We start from the raw sequence: 14,932 nt of genomic DNA on the forward strand, positions 1-14,932 counted from the left end.
TCACATTGAAATGGGCATTAACTTCAAAAACTACATAAACCACAAACACTGGCAATATTTTTAACATGTTTAAAGTGATGAATTAAATAATGTAGTTCACCTTTTACAATCCAGTGTAAATTCCACACATAAATCACTGCTGTGGATCAAGGTAAAGGCTTACTTTCACAAGTGTCACAAGTGAATTCTGCATAATAAAAGAGGTAGTTGAATCACTAGTGCCACATTGTTAATTACAGTAGAAATGGTTGACATTACAAACCACAATATAAAAATATAGCTTAACATATAGAGCTTAAAGCACTTGTGCAGCATTGTTCAGTCAAGTCCAAATGCCTGGGTAAAGAAATAAAAGCTGCTTTACAATTACAGTGAGCATAGTGTGACAGTCTGTTGGTTGTCTGTAATGCACAGTGGAAAAAGAAAAGTAACTATTACTGAATTCTGAGGAATTGGGTTGGGTGCACATGCCATCATGGCTCATGCCATCATGGTTCTCCACACTCCTATTTCTGAAAGAAAGAAAAAGAGTCATCAATTTCGATTTGAGACCCTCATAGTTAAATATATATGCACACTAGCATGTAACTGTACTTCATTAATTATCTAGGAGAATACAGATGAATTAACAACAGTGTATTGTTCTTTAGTGTAACTTTAAGTCAGTTAACTTATCTTATTTCTGCTAACGTTAACGTAACCTTCAATTTGCAGAAAATTAACGTTAGCATGTTTTACCATAAGTGGCTAGCTAACGTTAGACAATTTACGTGGTAACATCAGATACATTTACTTTACAATATGACTCCTCTTATATGACTATGGGACAAAGATATATTTAAAACCTAGCAGTCTTACCTTGAATTATGTATGCTAGCTATGCTTTCAGTAGAAGTTGCATCCAGATTGCCAGTGTACGTGTGTAACGTAACGAAGGGTGTAAGCAGCGTTGCTAACTCAAAAAAAAAAGAAATACAGTCAGATACCGCCCAACTGTCTACGGCTCCTCCCTCTCTCCTACTTCTCGTCTAAAAACGTCACATCCGGCACCCCATGATGGCTGCGCCCATAAACGCACGAAACTCGACGACTCATATCACGCTCCACAAACCAATGGGTGACGTCACACATGCTCTGTCCATTAATATTAACAGTCTATGATCACAACATGTAAATAGGAACATGTTGGTGTTATTTTGTCACTTATTCGGAGCAGTAGGATGGAACCATTCACCTGCATGTTCTGTGCTGGCCTGATGCCGCTGGAGCCGTCAGACAGCATTACAGCACGCACGGAGATGAGAAGGGTATGTATGGACTTGTCTAACTCTGAGGGTTACGGTGAATAAGCTAAATTCCCAATAAGTCGGCGTGTTCCTTTAAGAGCTCTGGGAGTTGTCAGATGAACTGAACGGCAAATCCTTCATCATCATCAGCACGGGCGCTCCTGATCTTATGTTACATATTTTATATATCAGGACACCACCCACTGCAACAAGAGCTACAAGAAGCAGAACACCTGCTGCCAGTCCACCGTATCAGCCTACAGGAGAGGAGTTTCTAACAAGAGAACCTGAAGCTGATTAAACATATGAGTCAGTAAATGTGTGATAGAGGAGCAGTCTTCATCCTCTCTGATGTTAGAAACTGCAGATAGAAACTGATACTCAGAAAAACTCACTGAGAGAGACTCACTCACCTGCTGGCTCTCTAACCTGCAGACGGATGAATGTGATTGTTTTCCCAGGGGAGAACGGTAGTATTAGTCCTCATTGAACCACCTGATGTTACTCGACACTTGTATGTTCCTTGGTCAGTGGTGCTAACATTCTTCAGAATTAAAGACAGTTTCCTTTCTTCAGATCTTTGTCCACCAGCTCCACCTTGTCCTCCTTATATTTGGGATGCAGGTTGGTTAGAAACGAACCCTTCAACTCTGTATGAGAGGATGGTATCTGGCTTCAGGTCAGCCTCTGCTCCACTCTACAGCACAGATGGAGGGATCAGGCACCCTGACATGGTAGAATGACATCATCTCCAAAGGCGCTGGTACCTCCATCACAACTGAAAAACAATGACAAACAATTATTAATAATAAAAGTCCTGTTATTTCAACAGTTCTTCATTGTTTCTCTTAGAGGGAAGAGATTGTTTGGGATAAACAAATAGCAGAGTTCCACACACATCTACAGAAAGAAAAAGTGTTGAATATTTACAACACATGAGAAAACAGTCAGGTGTAAAAGCTCTGGGAGTTGTCGGATGAACTGAACAGCCCGATCCTTCATCATCATCATCATCACAATGCGCAGCGGCTCCTGATCTTATGTTACATATTTTATATATCAGGACACCACCCACTGCAACAAGAGCTACAAGAAGCAGAACACCTGCTGCCAGTCCACCGTATCAGCCTACAGGAGAGGAGTTTCTAACAAGAGAACCTGAAGCTGATTAAACATATGAGTCAGTAAATGTGTGATAGAGGAGCAGTCTTCATCCTCTCTGATGTTAGAAACTGCAGCTACAACCTGATACTCAGAAAAACTCACTGAGAGAGACTCACTCACCTGCTGGCTCTCTAACCTGCAGACGGATGATTCTGATTGTTTCCCAGGGGAGGACGGTAGTATTAGTCCTCATTGAACCACCTGATGTTACTCGACACTTGTATGTTCCTTGGTCATCCCTGCTAACATTCTTCAGAATTAAAGACATGTTTCCTTTCTTCAGATCTTTGTCCTCCAGCTCCACCTTGTCCTCCTTATAGTCAGGATGCAGGTTGGTTAGAACCGACCCTTCAACTCTGTATGAGAGGATGGACTCTGGCTTCAAGTCAGCTCTGCTCCACTCTACATCACTGATGGAGGGATCAGCAGCCTGACATGGTAGAATGACATCATCTCCAAGGCGCACTGGTACCTCCATCACAACTGAAAAACAATGACAAACAATTATTAATAATAAAAAGTCCTGTTATTTCAACAGTTCTTCATTGTTTCTCTTAGAGGGAAGAGATTGTTTGGGAAAAACAAATAGCAGAGTTCCACACACATCTACAGAAAGAAAAAGTGTTGAATATTTACAACACATGAGAAAACAGTCAGGTGTAAAGAGCTCTGGGAGTTGTCAGATGAACTGAACGGCCGATCCTTCATCATCATCATCAGCAGGCGCTCCTGATCTTATGTTACATATTTTATATATTAGGACACCACCCACTGCAACAAGAGCTACAAGAAGCAGAACACCTGCTGCCAGTCCACAGCTATCAGCCTACAGGAGAGGAGTTTCTAACAAGAGAACCTGAAGCTGATTAAACATATGAGTCAGTAAATGTGTGATAGAGGAGCAGTCTTCATCCTCTCTGATGTTAGAAACTGCAGCTACAACTTGATACTCAGAAAAACTGACTAAGAGAGACTCACTCACCTGCTGGCTGTCTAACCTGCAGACGGATGATTCTGATTGGCTCAGAGGGGAGAAAAGGAATATTTTTTCCATCTTGAACCAGATGATACAACTCGACATTCGTTATGTTCCTTGGTCAGTGGGGCTAACATTCTTCAGAATTAAAGACATGTTTCCATTCTTCAGATCTCTGTCCTCCAGCTCCACCTTGTCCTCCTTATTGTTAGGATGCAGGTTGGTTAGAACCGACCCTTCATCTCTGTATGTGAGGATGGTATCTGGCTTCAGGTCAGCTCTGCTCCACTCTACAGCTATGATGGAGGAATTATCAGCCTGACATCGCAGAATGACATCATCTTCAGGGTACCCTGGTACCACCATCACAACTGAAAACAATAACAAACAATTATTAATAATAAAAAGTCCTGTTATTTCAACAGTTCTGCATTGTTTCTCCTAGAGGGAAGAGATTGGGGGAAAAACAAAACAGCAGAGTTCCACACACATCTACAGAAAGAAAAAGTGTTGAATATTTACAACACATGAGAAAACAGTCAGGTGTAAAGAGCTCTGGGAGTTGTCAGATGAACTGAACGGCCGATCCTTCATCATCAGCAGACTGACCTGTTCTCTTTTCATCACGTCTTTGTCTTTGCCTCTTCCAGACAACAACCACTGCAACAACAGCTACAGGAAGCAGTAATAATGTAACAACTGTCAGTGCAACGATGAGGCCTACAGGAGAGTTTCCATCCTTGGAATCTGAAGATTAGAAAAAAAACATGAGTCAGGAATTAATTCCCACAAAGTCAACAGTTTCTAAGACTGTGATGTGATTAAATGGCCGAGTGCAGCGCTACACATTTTTTGAAGCACATTTATTGCATGTGCATTTTGTGATTTGGGCCTCGGGCCACCGCGCGTAGTTTGGGGAATGATGGAGCGATGCAGCAGTAACGTAGAAGACACCGTAAAGTCACCAACTTCACCAACAGCAGAGTCAAGAGCGTCTCTGGTCTGATCTATGAGGAGAACGGGCGAAAGGTGTTCCTGGAGAACGTGGTTCATGATGCCGTCAGCTTACACTGAGCACGCTAAGAGGAAGACGGTGAGCGTCACTTCATCTAACGAGAGACTTCCTGTTCTGAGTAACAGGCTTTATTACTTACATTTTTAACTAAATCAATGATTTTATTGGGCCGACGGTGTGTCCCGCATCATTGCCAAACGTCAGCAATCGGCGTTGGCCGCTGTCGGCCGACCAGATTGGCTGTTCAGCTTGAAAACGAGAGTGAGAAAAACAAACGACTGTGACAGGCTCACCCAAGGCTCCTTTCATTTTTCATCTCGTCTGATCAATCCAACACACACACACACACAGAGCTGTTAAAACTGGTCAAAACTGGTGGAAAATAACGTTTGAATGTTCCTTCTAAAAACACAAAGGTTCGAACGATTGGAATAAATATTTTTGTGTCCATAAGATGGCAAACGTACAACAAGATATACATAACTACTTGTTAAGGTATATTTATTTTAACAATTGTTGTTTTTAAAGATCTCTACATACCTACACATTACAAAATAAACAGATGTAGGTTTCTTTTATGTTCATGTGCTTTATGTTTCTTAATTGTTTGTTTGTTTTCATGAATGTTTAAAAGCCTTTCTAGGGACTGGCATTGGAAATTAGCAATAGCTATAAATGCTGTGATGCTGTAGATCGAAGATTTGTTCCACACATGTCTATGTCTAACATCTGTCCCTATGAAAATAAACATGAAATAAATAAATCCCCTGGTACAGCTGTCTTCTTGGCGGGGGGTGAAGCAGAGGGACCGTACGCTCTGTTCAGTTCTGCTGCTGAGAGCTGTTGGTTGTGGGTATCATAGCAACATTTATATCCGGTCCCCTTGTTGAATGAGGAATAGATTACATGGATGTATTAAGATAGATTACTGCTGCCTGCTGGTATGGATTTATTTCCTCTCGCACAGGCGCAGAACGAACATGGTACTTAGCCGTCCGGACTTTATTCCCACAAGATCAAGAGTTGTTGTTGTGACACATGAAGCTGATCAATTTCTAATCAATAGTCAGGGCCGTACTGGGACTGAAATTCAGCCCGGGACTTTAAGATGGAGAGGCCTTTTATGCGAGTGCCCTTGGTGCACGAGCAGAAGGGTTTTTTGCAGTTATTTTAATTCTAATAGTGTTTTTATGGTATAAAGAGAATCAGATTACGCTGAAGACCTTCAAGAAACTTTAGGATGACACCTGCCTCCTCAGGTTGTATAAGCAAGTCACCACTGCACTGAACACAACCAGGTCAGCAAAACCTAATCTCCAACACATAAGTCACAGTATACTGCTAACTACCAGAATGTCATGTGCACAGTCAGTTGGAGTGATCAAATAGTTACAAATACTCACACTCATATACTCAAAAACTACAATGCAGTCCCATAAAATAGAGATTTGTGTGTGTGTGTGTGTGTGTGTGTGTGTGTGTGTGTGTGTGTGTGTGTGTGTGTGTGTGTGTCTCCTTACTTTCTCAGCTTGGCTCCCTGGCTCAGCTTGCCCTGTGATGGACCCTGCCTCTGCTTACTGATTGTGCAGCTACATATCCATGAGAAGAACATCAGTTATAAATATGACTAAGAATAAAACATTTTCTAATTCAATCTGTGCTTCAGTTAAGTTATTATCTAGTATGTGGAACTATTGGCATTTTATCCTATATGTAAATATCTGATTGCATATCAATATCAGGGCTGGGTAGGCAATCATATTAATATGATTGCCTACCCAGCCCTGCACACTGCCCCCAATGGCCCCTCTACCTGTCTGTTTCCTGCTCTTCCTCTCTCCTCCTCCTCCTCCTCTCTCCTCCTGCTACCCCTCTTCTCTCCTACTGCTCCTCCTCCTCCTCCTCCCTCCTCCTCCTCCTCCTCCTCCTCCTCCTCCTCTCTCCTCCTACTGCTCCTCTCTCCTCCTCCTCCTCCTCTCTCCTCCTGCTGCTTCTCCTCCTCCTCTCTCCTCCTGATGAGAGTGTATGTGTGCAACAATAGAAAATAAAAACAATTAGCTTATCAAAGCAAACTTGTGGAGACAGAAACAACTCAGGTATACAGGCCTAAAACTCCTAAAAACCTAAAACTGTCCTACCTCACATCACCAAATCCAAACCTGACTGAAAGTAAACTCTTTTTTCGGCACCTTAAGTTTGAGCCAATCGGATGTCAGGAAAAACGAGGATCAGTCCAAGTTAGGAGGGGCCGCTCGTATCCCCCCTCAAGATTGAAAGTATTGGTTTGGCCCGGTCTGAAACACACACAGACACAGCGCTCCGCTGCAGCTGAACGGCCGGCCAGGCCGGTCGCGTATGAAAATAAATAAATAAATAAAAAAAATAAAACTTATGGACCACCGGCCGGTTCGGCCTGAAATGGACCGGCCGTTCGGGATTGTTCCCGGTATTCCCGATGGCCAATCCGCCCCTGTCAATAGTTCAGGTCTTAACATCTCCTTAGATTAGAACCGTTGATCTGATCTCTTCCTCAGTCACTGTCTCTAAAACAGAAGAACAGACTCCTGCTGTAGGAAATGTGTTGCTGCTCTCATTGATATAAAACTGTTATATACTGTATGTGTGTGTGAGTGCAGCACTACGGTGGGTTAAAACATCTTTTTCCGCCAATCACAACACAGGACATCACAATGCACATAACAGGCAAGCTGTTTTAACGTTTAATAGCTATACTGGATATATATTGCAGATATCCGTATTTCAATTCTTCTTAGTCAAAAAGAACGTGTCATCATTCTGCCTCGGACAAATGACGTCACTTTTGTTATTCATGGGTTTCAATTTCAGATATCCCAAAAATCCTTTTGAGCTGCTGTAAGAATTTCCCCAGTGTGGGATTAATAAAGTCTTTTTTATCTTATCTTCTAGTCATAATTCCATTTGTACTAGTGAAAGTGTATATCTGATATTTAAAATCACATTCTGGATATCTGAAATTGTAGTTCTTCCTCGTAAGAATCCTGTTTTCAGATATCTAAAATGTTGTCTCTGGAAAGGAAGAATGACCTTTTGGATATCTGAAATGATCATAATTTCAAACATTGTAATGACTTATTTTTTACTTTGACACATTTTTCATTCATTTGATTTTTACTTAAAGCTACATTGTGTAAGAATTTCTCCCTTGTGTGAGATTACATCACAATCAACTCTGTCTCGCCACGCAGTTCAAAGTACGTATTGCAGCTACGGTAGCCTTCACGCTTCAAAAAGCGAAGGTGTACAAAAGGCCGTCTATCAGCCGTCATTGTTGGAGTTCATGTCGGAGAGTGGAGCGGACATACACTTCACACCGCGAGCGTGCACGTGTGCCACCCGACAGAAAGGAGAGAGAAAGAACTAGTTGGGATTTGGTGTGTACGTCCAAAGCAGCTCCAATGTTCACTCTTTTTTTCTGATGACTCCGGTATCTCGCTCTTTTCAATCTCCGTTTTCTTATTCTGGGCGAAGAAGACTCCTGTTCCTGAAATTTAGATTTTGAATACGTGTGCTCCTCCATGTTTCCTTCTTCAAACTAGCCGGGGCCGGGAAGCTACGATACGAGACCATTAGCAGCATTAGCAGCAGCTGTGAGTTGATCATGTGACAGCCAAAACGTGAAAGGCGGAGCAGTATGTCCTGTATGTCCCTTACCGGCTAACGTATTTCAAGATGGAGCATGAATATGGAGCATCTACCCCATCATGTGAATGCAAATGTAAAATTTCAAGCCAAAAGGAATACTTGGAATTGATGGTGGTGGTCAATATTCATGAAAAAGGACAAGATTGTGAACAGGCAACAAAGATTTTGATAATGAACAACTAAACACGTTACACACTGGGGCTTTAAGGAAAGTTAATTGAAAGTAAGAAGTACTTTAAGTTTAAGGTAACTTTTCTTACAGTACTTTTACACAAGTCAAATATTCTCTAAATCTTAAGATGATTTGAACTGATTGTCTCTCTGTCTGACTCTCTGGGACCAACTCATCATGGGAGACCCTAGAGGAGCTGCAGCTACAACCTGATACTCAGAAAAACTCACGGAGAGAGACTCACTCACCTGGCTCTGTAATGCGGAGATGGATGGTTCTGATTGGTCTGATTGGGTCATTGTTGGGGTCTATGTTTGTATCACCGGTTTTAACTCCACACTTGTATGTTCCAGCGTCGTTGATGTTCACATTCTTCAGAATTAAAGACACGTCTCCGTCCTTCAGATCTCTGTCCACCAGCTCCACCCTGTCCTTAAAGGATGGATTCTGGGGGGCTGATTCCAAGATTCCATGGATGTATAAGAGGACGGTATATGGCTTCAGGTCAGGTCTGATCCACTCTACAACTCTGATGGGGGAACCATCAGCCTGACATGGCAGAGTGGCATCATCTCCAGGGTGCACTGGTAACACATTCACGCCTGAAAAACAATAAACAAGAGTAACCAATAAAAGTCATGGTATTTCTAAAGACCTCAATCAGGTGTAACACTGAAAAAGGGATGTTAATTAATCAGTAAAAACTGGAGAGATATCACAGGACTTTATTACCACAAGGTCAACAGTTGTTGTTGAGACACATTAGGAACCTCCTCACTGCGTTAAATCTACACCGTGGCTACATACACTGACCAAAATTATAAACGCAACACATTTGTTTTTGCCCCCATTTTTCATGAGCTGAACTCAAAGATCTAAGACTTTTTCTATGTACACAAAAGACCTATTTCACTCAAATATGTGTGCGTGTGTGTGTGTGTGGGGGGGGTATCTGGTGTTAGGGTTATGGTTCATCCGTGAAGCCAGACGCCATCAAATGTGAGCATTTGCCCACTCAAGTCGGTTACAATGACGAACTGCAGTCAGAGACAGAGAGAGAGAGAGAGAGAGACATGAACCCTAACCCTAACACCAGATACTGACTAGTACAATAATAAGACAATAATAAGGAAAACATGTCTTTTATCAAGCACTTCAACCTGAAACAGAAGGATCAGATATACTTTTTCAAAAGTATATTGTCATCATCCCATATCTAATCCATTGATGGGGAAGATTGATTTCAAATATCTGGTGGCAAAAAAAGTTAGAAAATCACCTTCAAAATATTTAATCACAAAAAAACCTTGAGATGTCCGTTTTAAATTTCTTCATCTGTGCAATCCAGCAAAACATTATTTGCAAAGACTAAAAAACTTTTTTCACTTTTTGGAAAGACTTTGCCCCATATATTATGATGTTCCACTTCCTGGAGGAAGGTCTGGCAAAGTGAGACTATGGGCCCTATCTTGCACTCAATGCAATTGCCTTACACACCGACGCATGTATTCTTATTTTGCACCTGACGCACAGCGGACTTTTCCCTCCACAGACGCACGTCAGTAAAATTAAAATAGGGAATGTATTTGCGCTCCCGGGGGCGGTTCAGCAAAAAGAGGAGGCGTGTTCCGGCGCAAACATTCTCTGGTGCTATTTTATCAGTTTCAGAAAACAATTCCGCCACTGACCAGGAAAAACCTGGTCTAAAGTCAGTGGCGCTAGTCTAAAGTCAGTGGTGCTAGTCTAAAGTCAGTGGTACTAGTCTAAAGTCAGTGGTGCTAGTCTAAAGTCAGTGGTACTAGTCTAAAGTCAGTGGTGCTAGTCTAAAGTCAGTGGTACTAGTCTAAAGTCAGTGGTGCTAGTCTAAAGTCAGTGGCGCTAGTCTAAAGTCAGTGGCGCTAGTCTAAAGTCAGTGGCGCTAGTCTAAAGTCAGTGGTGCTAGTCTAAAGTCAGTGGTTCTAGTCTAAAGTCAGTGTAACTAGTCTAAAGTCAGTGGTGCTAGTCTAAAGTCAGTGGTGCTATAGTCTAAAGTCTGTGGTGCTATAGTCTAAAGTCAGTAGCACATTATTCAGATGCTATTTTAGGGGCGCATGCTTGGCCATAATGTAGTGTGTGCGCATACACTTCTCTCATCTACACGGACGCAGCAGTTTCCATTTTTGCAAACCATACATAGATCAGGAGGCACTTTACAGTACAGTACTCAAAAAGTCGCAGCGTTCTTTGTGACTTGTTGTGTTTTACACAACATTTCCATGAATCATGGATGTGTTGATGACATAAATGAGGAAATATTAGAGGACTTAAGGAGACGTGATGTTGAACTACGGCGGGATTGGACACTCTGGCGGGATCTGGTCCGGGAGTGGCAATGCGCGATGCGCTCCTGATGGAGCGGGTGGACGGAGATGGAGTGGGGGGAAGAGGAAGGGGCACAACAGGTGCAGGTGGTGCGTTTGGAGGCCCACGCTCCATGGCTGCAGCAATCCTCTCCAGACTTGAGGAGATGCGCCCGAGAGGCCGCAGCAACATCGCCACCCGGCCAAGACGGGCATTTATTACTGTGCCGCATCTCTTACAGCTCCCGCTGGCGTGCGCCAGGCCAAATCCGCCGTTATAATAGCAATCCGCCATGGAACAAGCGCCCTGCTCTTAAAGGGAATGAGAGATGACGCTCTAATTGGTTTATTGCACGTTACGCCCAAACCACACCTAGCTACTTCAGACCAACCCATTTTAGATTTGCGTCGGGCGCAAGAGTCATTTATCCCGCCGGTATCATAGCAACAGCGCCCGAGACCCGCCCACAAAGCTACTTGCGTTTCACGTTTGATACTTGCGTTTCAGATCATTAAAATAGGGCCCTAAATCTGTAACATTTCTGTCAACATTCCTCTGGTGATGATGTCTGCATTTTACAACAAAAATATCTATTACATATACATTGGCAAAATTTCACATTCACAAAAGTAAATTCTGTAACACAAAACCTCTATTTAAAATCTTTATTAATGAAATGCTACAATATGCACAAACTATTCAGCACTCTACAAACCCCTATGCCTTAAAGACTCTTGATATTTGTACATTTCTTAATTGCATGAACTGCTAAATTATTTAATGTATTTTTCGTTATATATTTAGTAGAGATGCACCGATTTCAACTTTTAGGCCGATTCCGATTTCAGATTTTTCATTGAGTTTGAACTGCCGATACCGATTTTTTAATACGTTACCTGAAAACATAAACATCACCACTCATTTTACACACAGTTTAGCAACAAACTAAACGCTGAGGGAAGATTACGTTTTTAATGTTGGTTTGGAGTCGTATGCATCCCCACTAACCTGAAAAGCGTTTTAAACAGTAACGTTAATACAATGTAGTGGAGGAATACTCCACTACGTCTCTCTTTTCTTTTCTTTTTTTGCAGCGGGGGCGGCAGAGGGACCGCAGCGTTCGCTAACGTTAGCTTCTTGTCTCATCTGGGGTCTAATAAACAGTAAATTCATCAACGTCAGGGTGCCCAACGCTATTTTCCGATAAGCTAAAGCTGTCAAATTTCACGGGACCCGCTGAGTTAGGTTTTCATGTTCCAGTTGTTCAGCCTCAGAGGGGGGAGAGAGAGAGAGAGAGAGAGAGAGAGAGAGAGAGAGAGAGAGAGAGAGAGAGAGCGGCTGACCGTTCACCTGAGATCAGTAGAGCAGACTTCTCTGCAGAGCCGTAATTATGACTTTATGACATTTCATAAACAGCCGATTGAGCGGCGGTGCGCTCATGTTGCGTGATGTTAATCATGCGGCACCCGAGTGCATTTGACTGGCATAAAATTGGCATATGTCAGACTGACCTGCAGGTCGCCGGTCATGGCCGGTCACGTGAAAATCGGCCAATTCCGGTCACCGGCCGGTCAATCGGTGCATCTCTAATATTTACTTTTTTTACTTTTTCATATTTTATATATCTTCTAACCCCTGGTGTATATGTATTTTGGAATTTGTCATTGTACTTGATTTGGATAAAAATAATAAAAAACGCACCTGGTGAGGTTATACACTCTTGAACAAAATCTTAAGACCGGGGAAAACATTGCAAGTTTCGCAAGCTGATGAACAGCCTTTTTGAGTTTAAATGCAGTTGTCAATAAATTGCCTACTCTCTATTTTTTGTCTCTTGCTCCCGTTTCTTCTTTTAGCATTTTGAAGCAGTACTTACAACCCGGTTATGATCGACTAGCGTGAAATGTGGAAAACTTGCAATGTTTCCCCCGGTCTTAAGATTTTGTTCAGGAGTATATTAATTCAGCCAACCACAACACTGCAGAGACCAATATATGTCACACCCTCCCTCCCTGGCTTTTATCCTCCTGCTCTCCTCCTCCTTCCTACAGTCTATGGTCCCTCCTATCCTCTCTGTCTCTCCCCTCCTCCTTCCTACAATCTATGGTCCCTCCTTTCATCTCTCTCTCTCTCCCTTCCTCCTCCCTACAGGCTATGGTCCCTCCCTTCCTCTCTGTCTCCTATCTACAGTTTACAATCTCTCTCTCTCTCCATATTTAGGCAACAAGCCTTTGTCAAAACTGCGCAGTTGGTCAAACTGAAACAGCACGATCACTCAACTATATTTTAAGTTACTGACAAAGTTGAACAGAACACTTATGAATCACAATCCCCATTACTGTGTAAAGAAATATACAATTAAATGTGCACATGGGGTCGGACTGGGGGTAAAACCGATACTGATTACCGGGGCCCAAGGGGAGAGAGGGCCCTTGAAAAGTCTGGAATATATTTTATTTCACCTGGATATTTTCATTTCCTAATTAAATTTCATAATGCATGTCAGATGAAATGTAAAGTTAGTGTATTGGCTGAATAACTTGGTTGATTGACTGACTACATTTGGTATACAAAAAAGACTATCTAAGGTCTCACCCACCCCTTGCTAATGGGCCAAATGGTTTAGTCCATCTGCACGCATTTTGTTTATGTTAGATCAGTTGAGTGTCTGGCTGTAGAAATGTCTTTCTCAAAGAAAGCCAAATCAGGCTACCAAAAAGAAAGGAAAGACAGGAGGAGGAGGAGAGAAAACTAAATGAGGGGAAACAATTGGTAACTGACTTCTTTTCAAAGAGAGGTGAGCACTAACTAGAAAACTAAATCCATGGTGCTAAACTGCTTGTATATCTCCGTGACTGTTAGTGCTAAAAACAAACGGAGACAACCCATTGAAAGAGCAGAACATACACTTTCAAATGATCATTTGGTTATACATGTAATCTGAGGTAAAGCAGGGCTCGAGACTAACTTTTTGCCTTGGTCGCACTGGTGCGCCTAACTTTTTTTATTTAGGTGCACCCAAATTTTTCCTCGCGTCACCATTAAGGCCACCTTTTTATCACACTCCATATACATTCATATATATATTATGTCAATTATTTTAATCAAGAATAAGGAGTTGATCTTTTTTTTTTTTATTTGAAGCACAATTATACTGTTCTCAAAGTCTTATAGCGGGTCCCCACTTGCTGTCAAATGCCCCTCAGATGGCCAACACCTATTTGGCCTTCTTCCCCTTTGGCCTCGGCTAAACCAGCTTGCCACACTCCCTAGCATCAAAATTCTCCAAGCTGGGCCCCTCCACACTGATTCTTATCAGATCTTCCACTAGTCCAGGACTAAAAATCATATATCTGTATTTTTTGGCTGAATGGTGATATCTATCTATCTATCTATCTATCTATCTATCTATCTATCTATCTATCTATCTATCTATCTATCCATCCATCCATCCATCCATCCATCCATCCATCCATCCATCTTATATTTTTTACAAAGTGGGCTAAATGTTCAGTTTTAAGTCAAAGCCACTTTTCACAAGCTCTTTTATTAAAACAGATGTGATTAAAATAAAATGCAAAGACAGGGTTTCCTTCCAAATTTGAAAATATACAGCTGCAACACATGTAAATTATCTGAAATAAATAGCCTGGGATATATTTAAAAACTATATATCTCTGAGAAATCTCCTTCACTTGTTTTCAATAACAATCAATCAATCAAAATTTATTTGTATAGCGCTTTAAAACAACCAGCAGGTATCCAAAGTGCTTCACATCTGGAACTAAGAATAGACAACATATCATGCAATAAGAAGGATGAAACGTAGAAAACAGTAAAATCATAAAAGGTTACACAGAAACAGGAAGAGGAAATTGTCACACCACTACTGCGTATTAAAAGCCATTCTAAACAGGTAGGTTTTGAGTTTAGACCTAAAAAAAGCGACATCTGTAATTGTGCGAATATCAGGGGTAACTTGTTCCAGAGTCTCGGGGCAGCAACCGCGAAAAGCCTGATCACCCCATTGTTTGTACCTTGACCTTGGGACTTCTAAAACCAGTTGGTTAGAAGACCGCAAAGACCGCCGCTGTGCCACGCAGGGTTAAAATCTCGGATAGGGAATTCGGGCTAGGCCATTAAGGGCCTTAAAAAAAAAAAAATAAAAATCTTTAAATCTATTCTAAAAGGGAGCGCCAATGTAAGGGGTGAAAGAGAACGGAGTGTGATGTGTGTGAACGTCTAGATGTATTCGTTAAAAAGCGAGCAGCAGCATTTTGCACAAGTTGAAGACG

General features: G+C 41.9%; 2 protein-coding genes and 1 pseudogene across 7 annotated transcripts in view; 1 reads left to right on the forward strand and 2 right to left on the reverse strand.

The window, feature by feature from the left end:
- Positions 1-14,932, forward strand: part of LOC120572864 — a 642,621-nt pseudogene that overhangs the window by 410,730 nt on the left and 216,959 nt on the right.
- Positions 1-14,932, reverse strand: part of LOC120572802 (low affinity immunoglobulin gamma Fc region receptor II-like) — a 395,648-nt gene that overhangs the window by 327,028 nt on the left and 53,688 nt on the right.
- Positions 1-14,932, reverse strand: part of LOC120572747 (immunoglobulin superfamily member 10-like) — a 187,999-nt gene that overhangs the window by 169,190 nt on the left and 3,877 nt on the right. For 4 of the 6 annotated variants that reach the window (XM_039822162.1, XM_039822159.1, XM_039822160.1 and 1 more), the window contains exons 2-4: positions 8,546-8,899; positions 4,036-4,173; positions 2,571-2,933 (exon numbers count right to left, since the gene is read on the reverse strand). In XM_039822162.1, the coding sequence (XP_039678096.1) occupies positions 2,571-2,933; positions 4,036-4,173; positions 8,546-8,899 (855 nt within the window). Of the gene's footprint in view, positions 1-1,804; positions 1,839-2,570; positions 2,934-4,035; positions 4,174-5,961; positions 6,030-8,545; positions 8,900-14,932 lie in introns of those variants that run through there. The other 2 variants (XM_039822163.1, XM_039822164.1) reach the window with 2 other exon arrangements.

Source organism: Perca fluviatilis, chromosome 14 (genome assembly GCF_010015445.1).
Source record: "Perca fluviatilis chromosome 14, GENO_Pfluv_1.0, whole genome shotgun sequence".
NCBI classification, from domain to species: domain Eukaryota; kingdom Metazoa; phylum Chordata; class Actinopteri; order Perciformes; family Percidae; genus Perca; species Perca fluviatilis.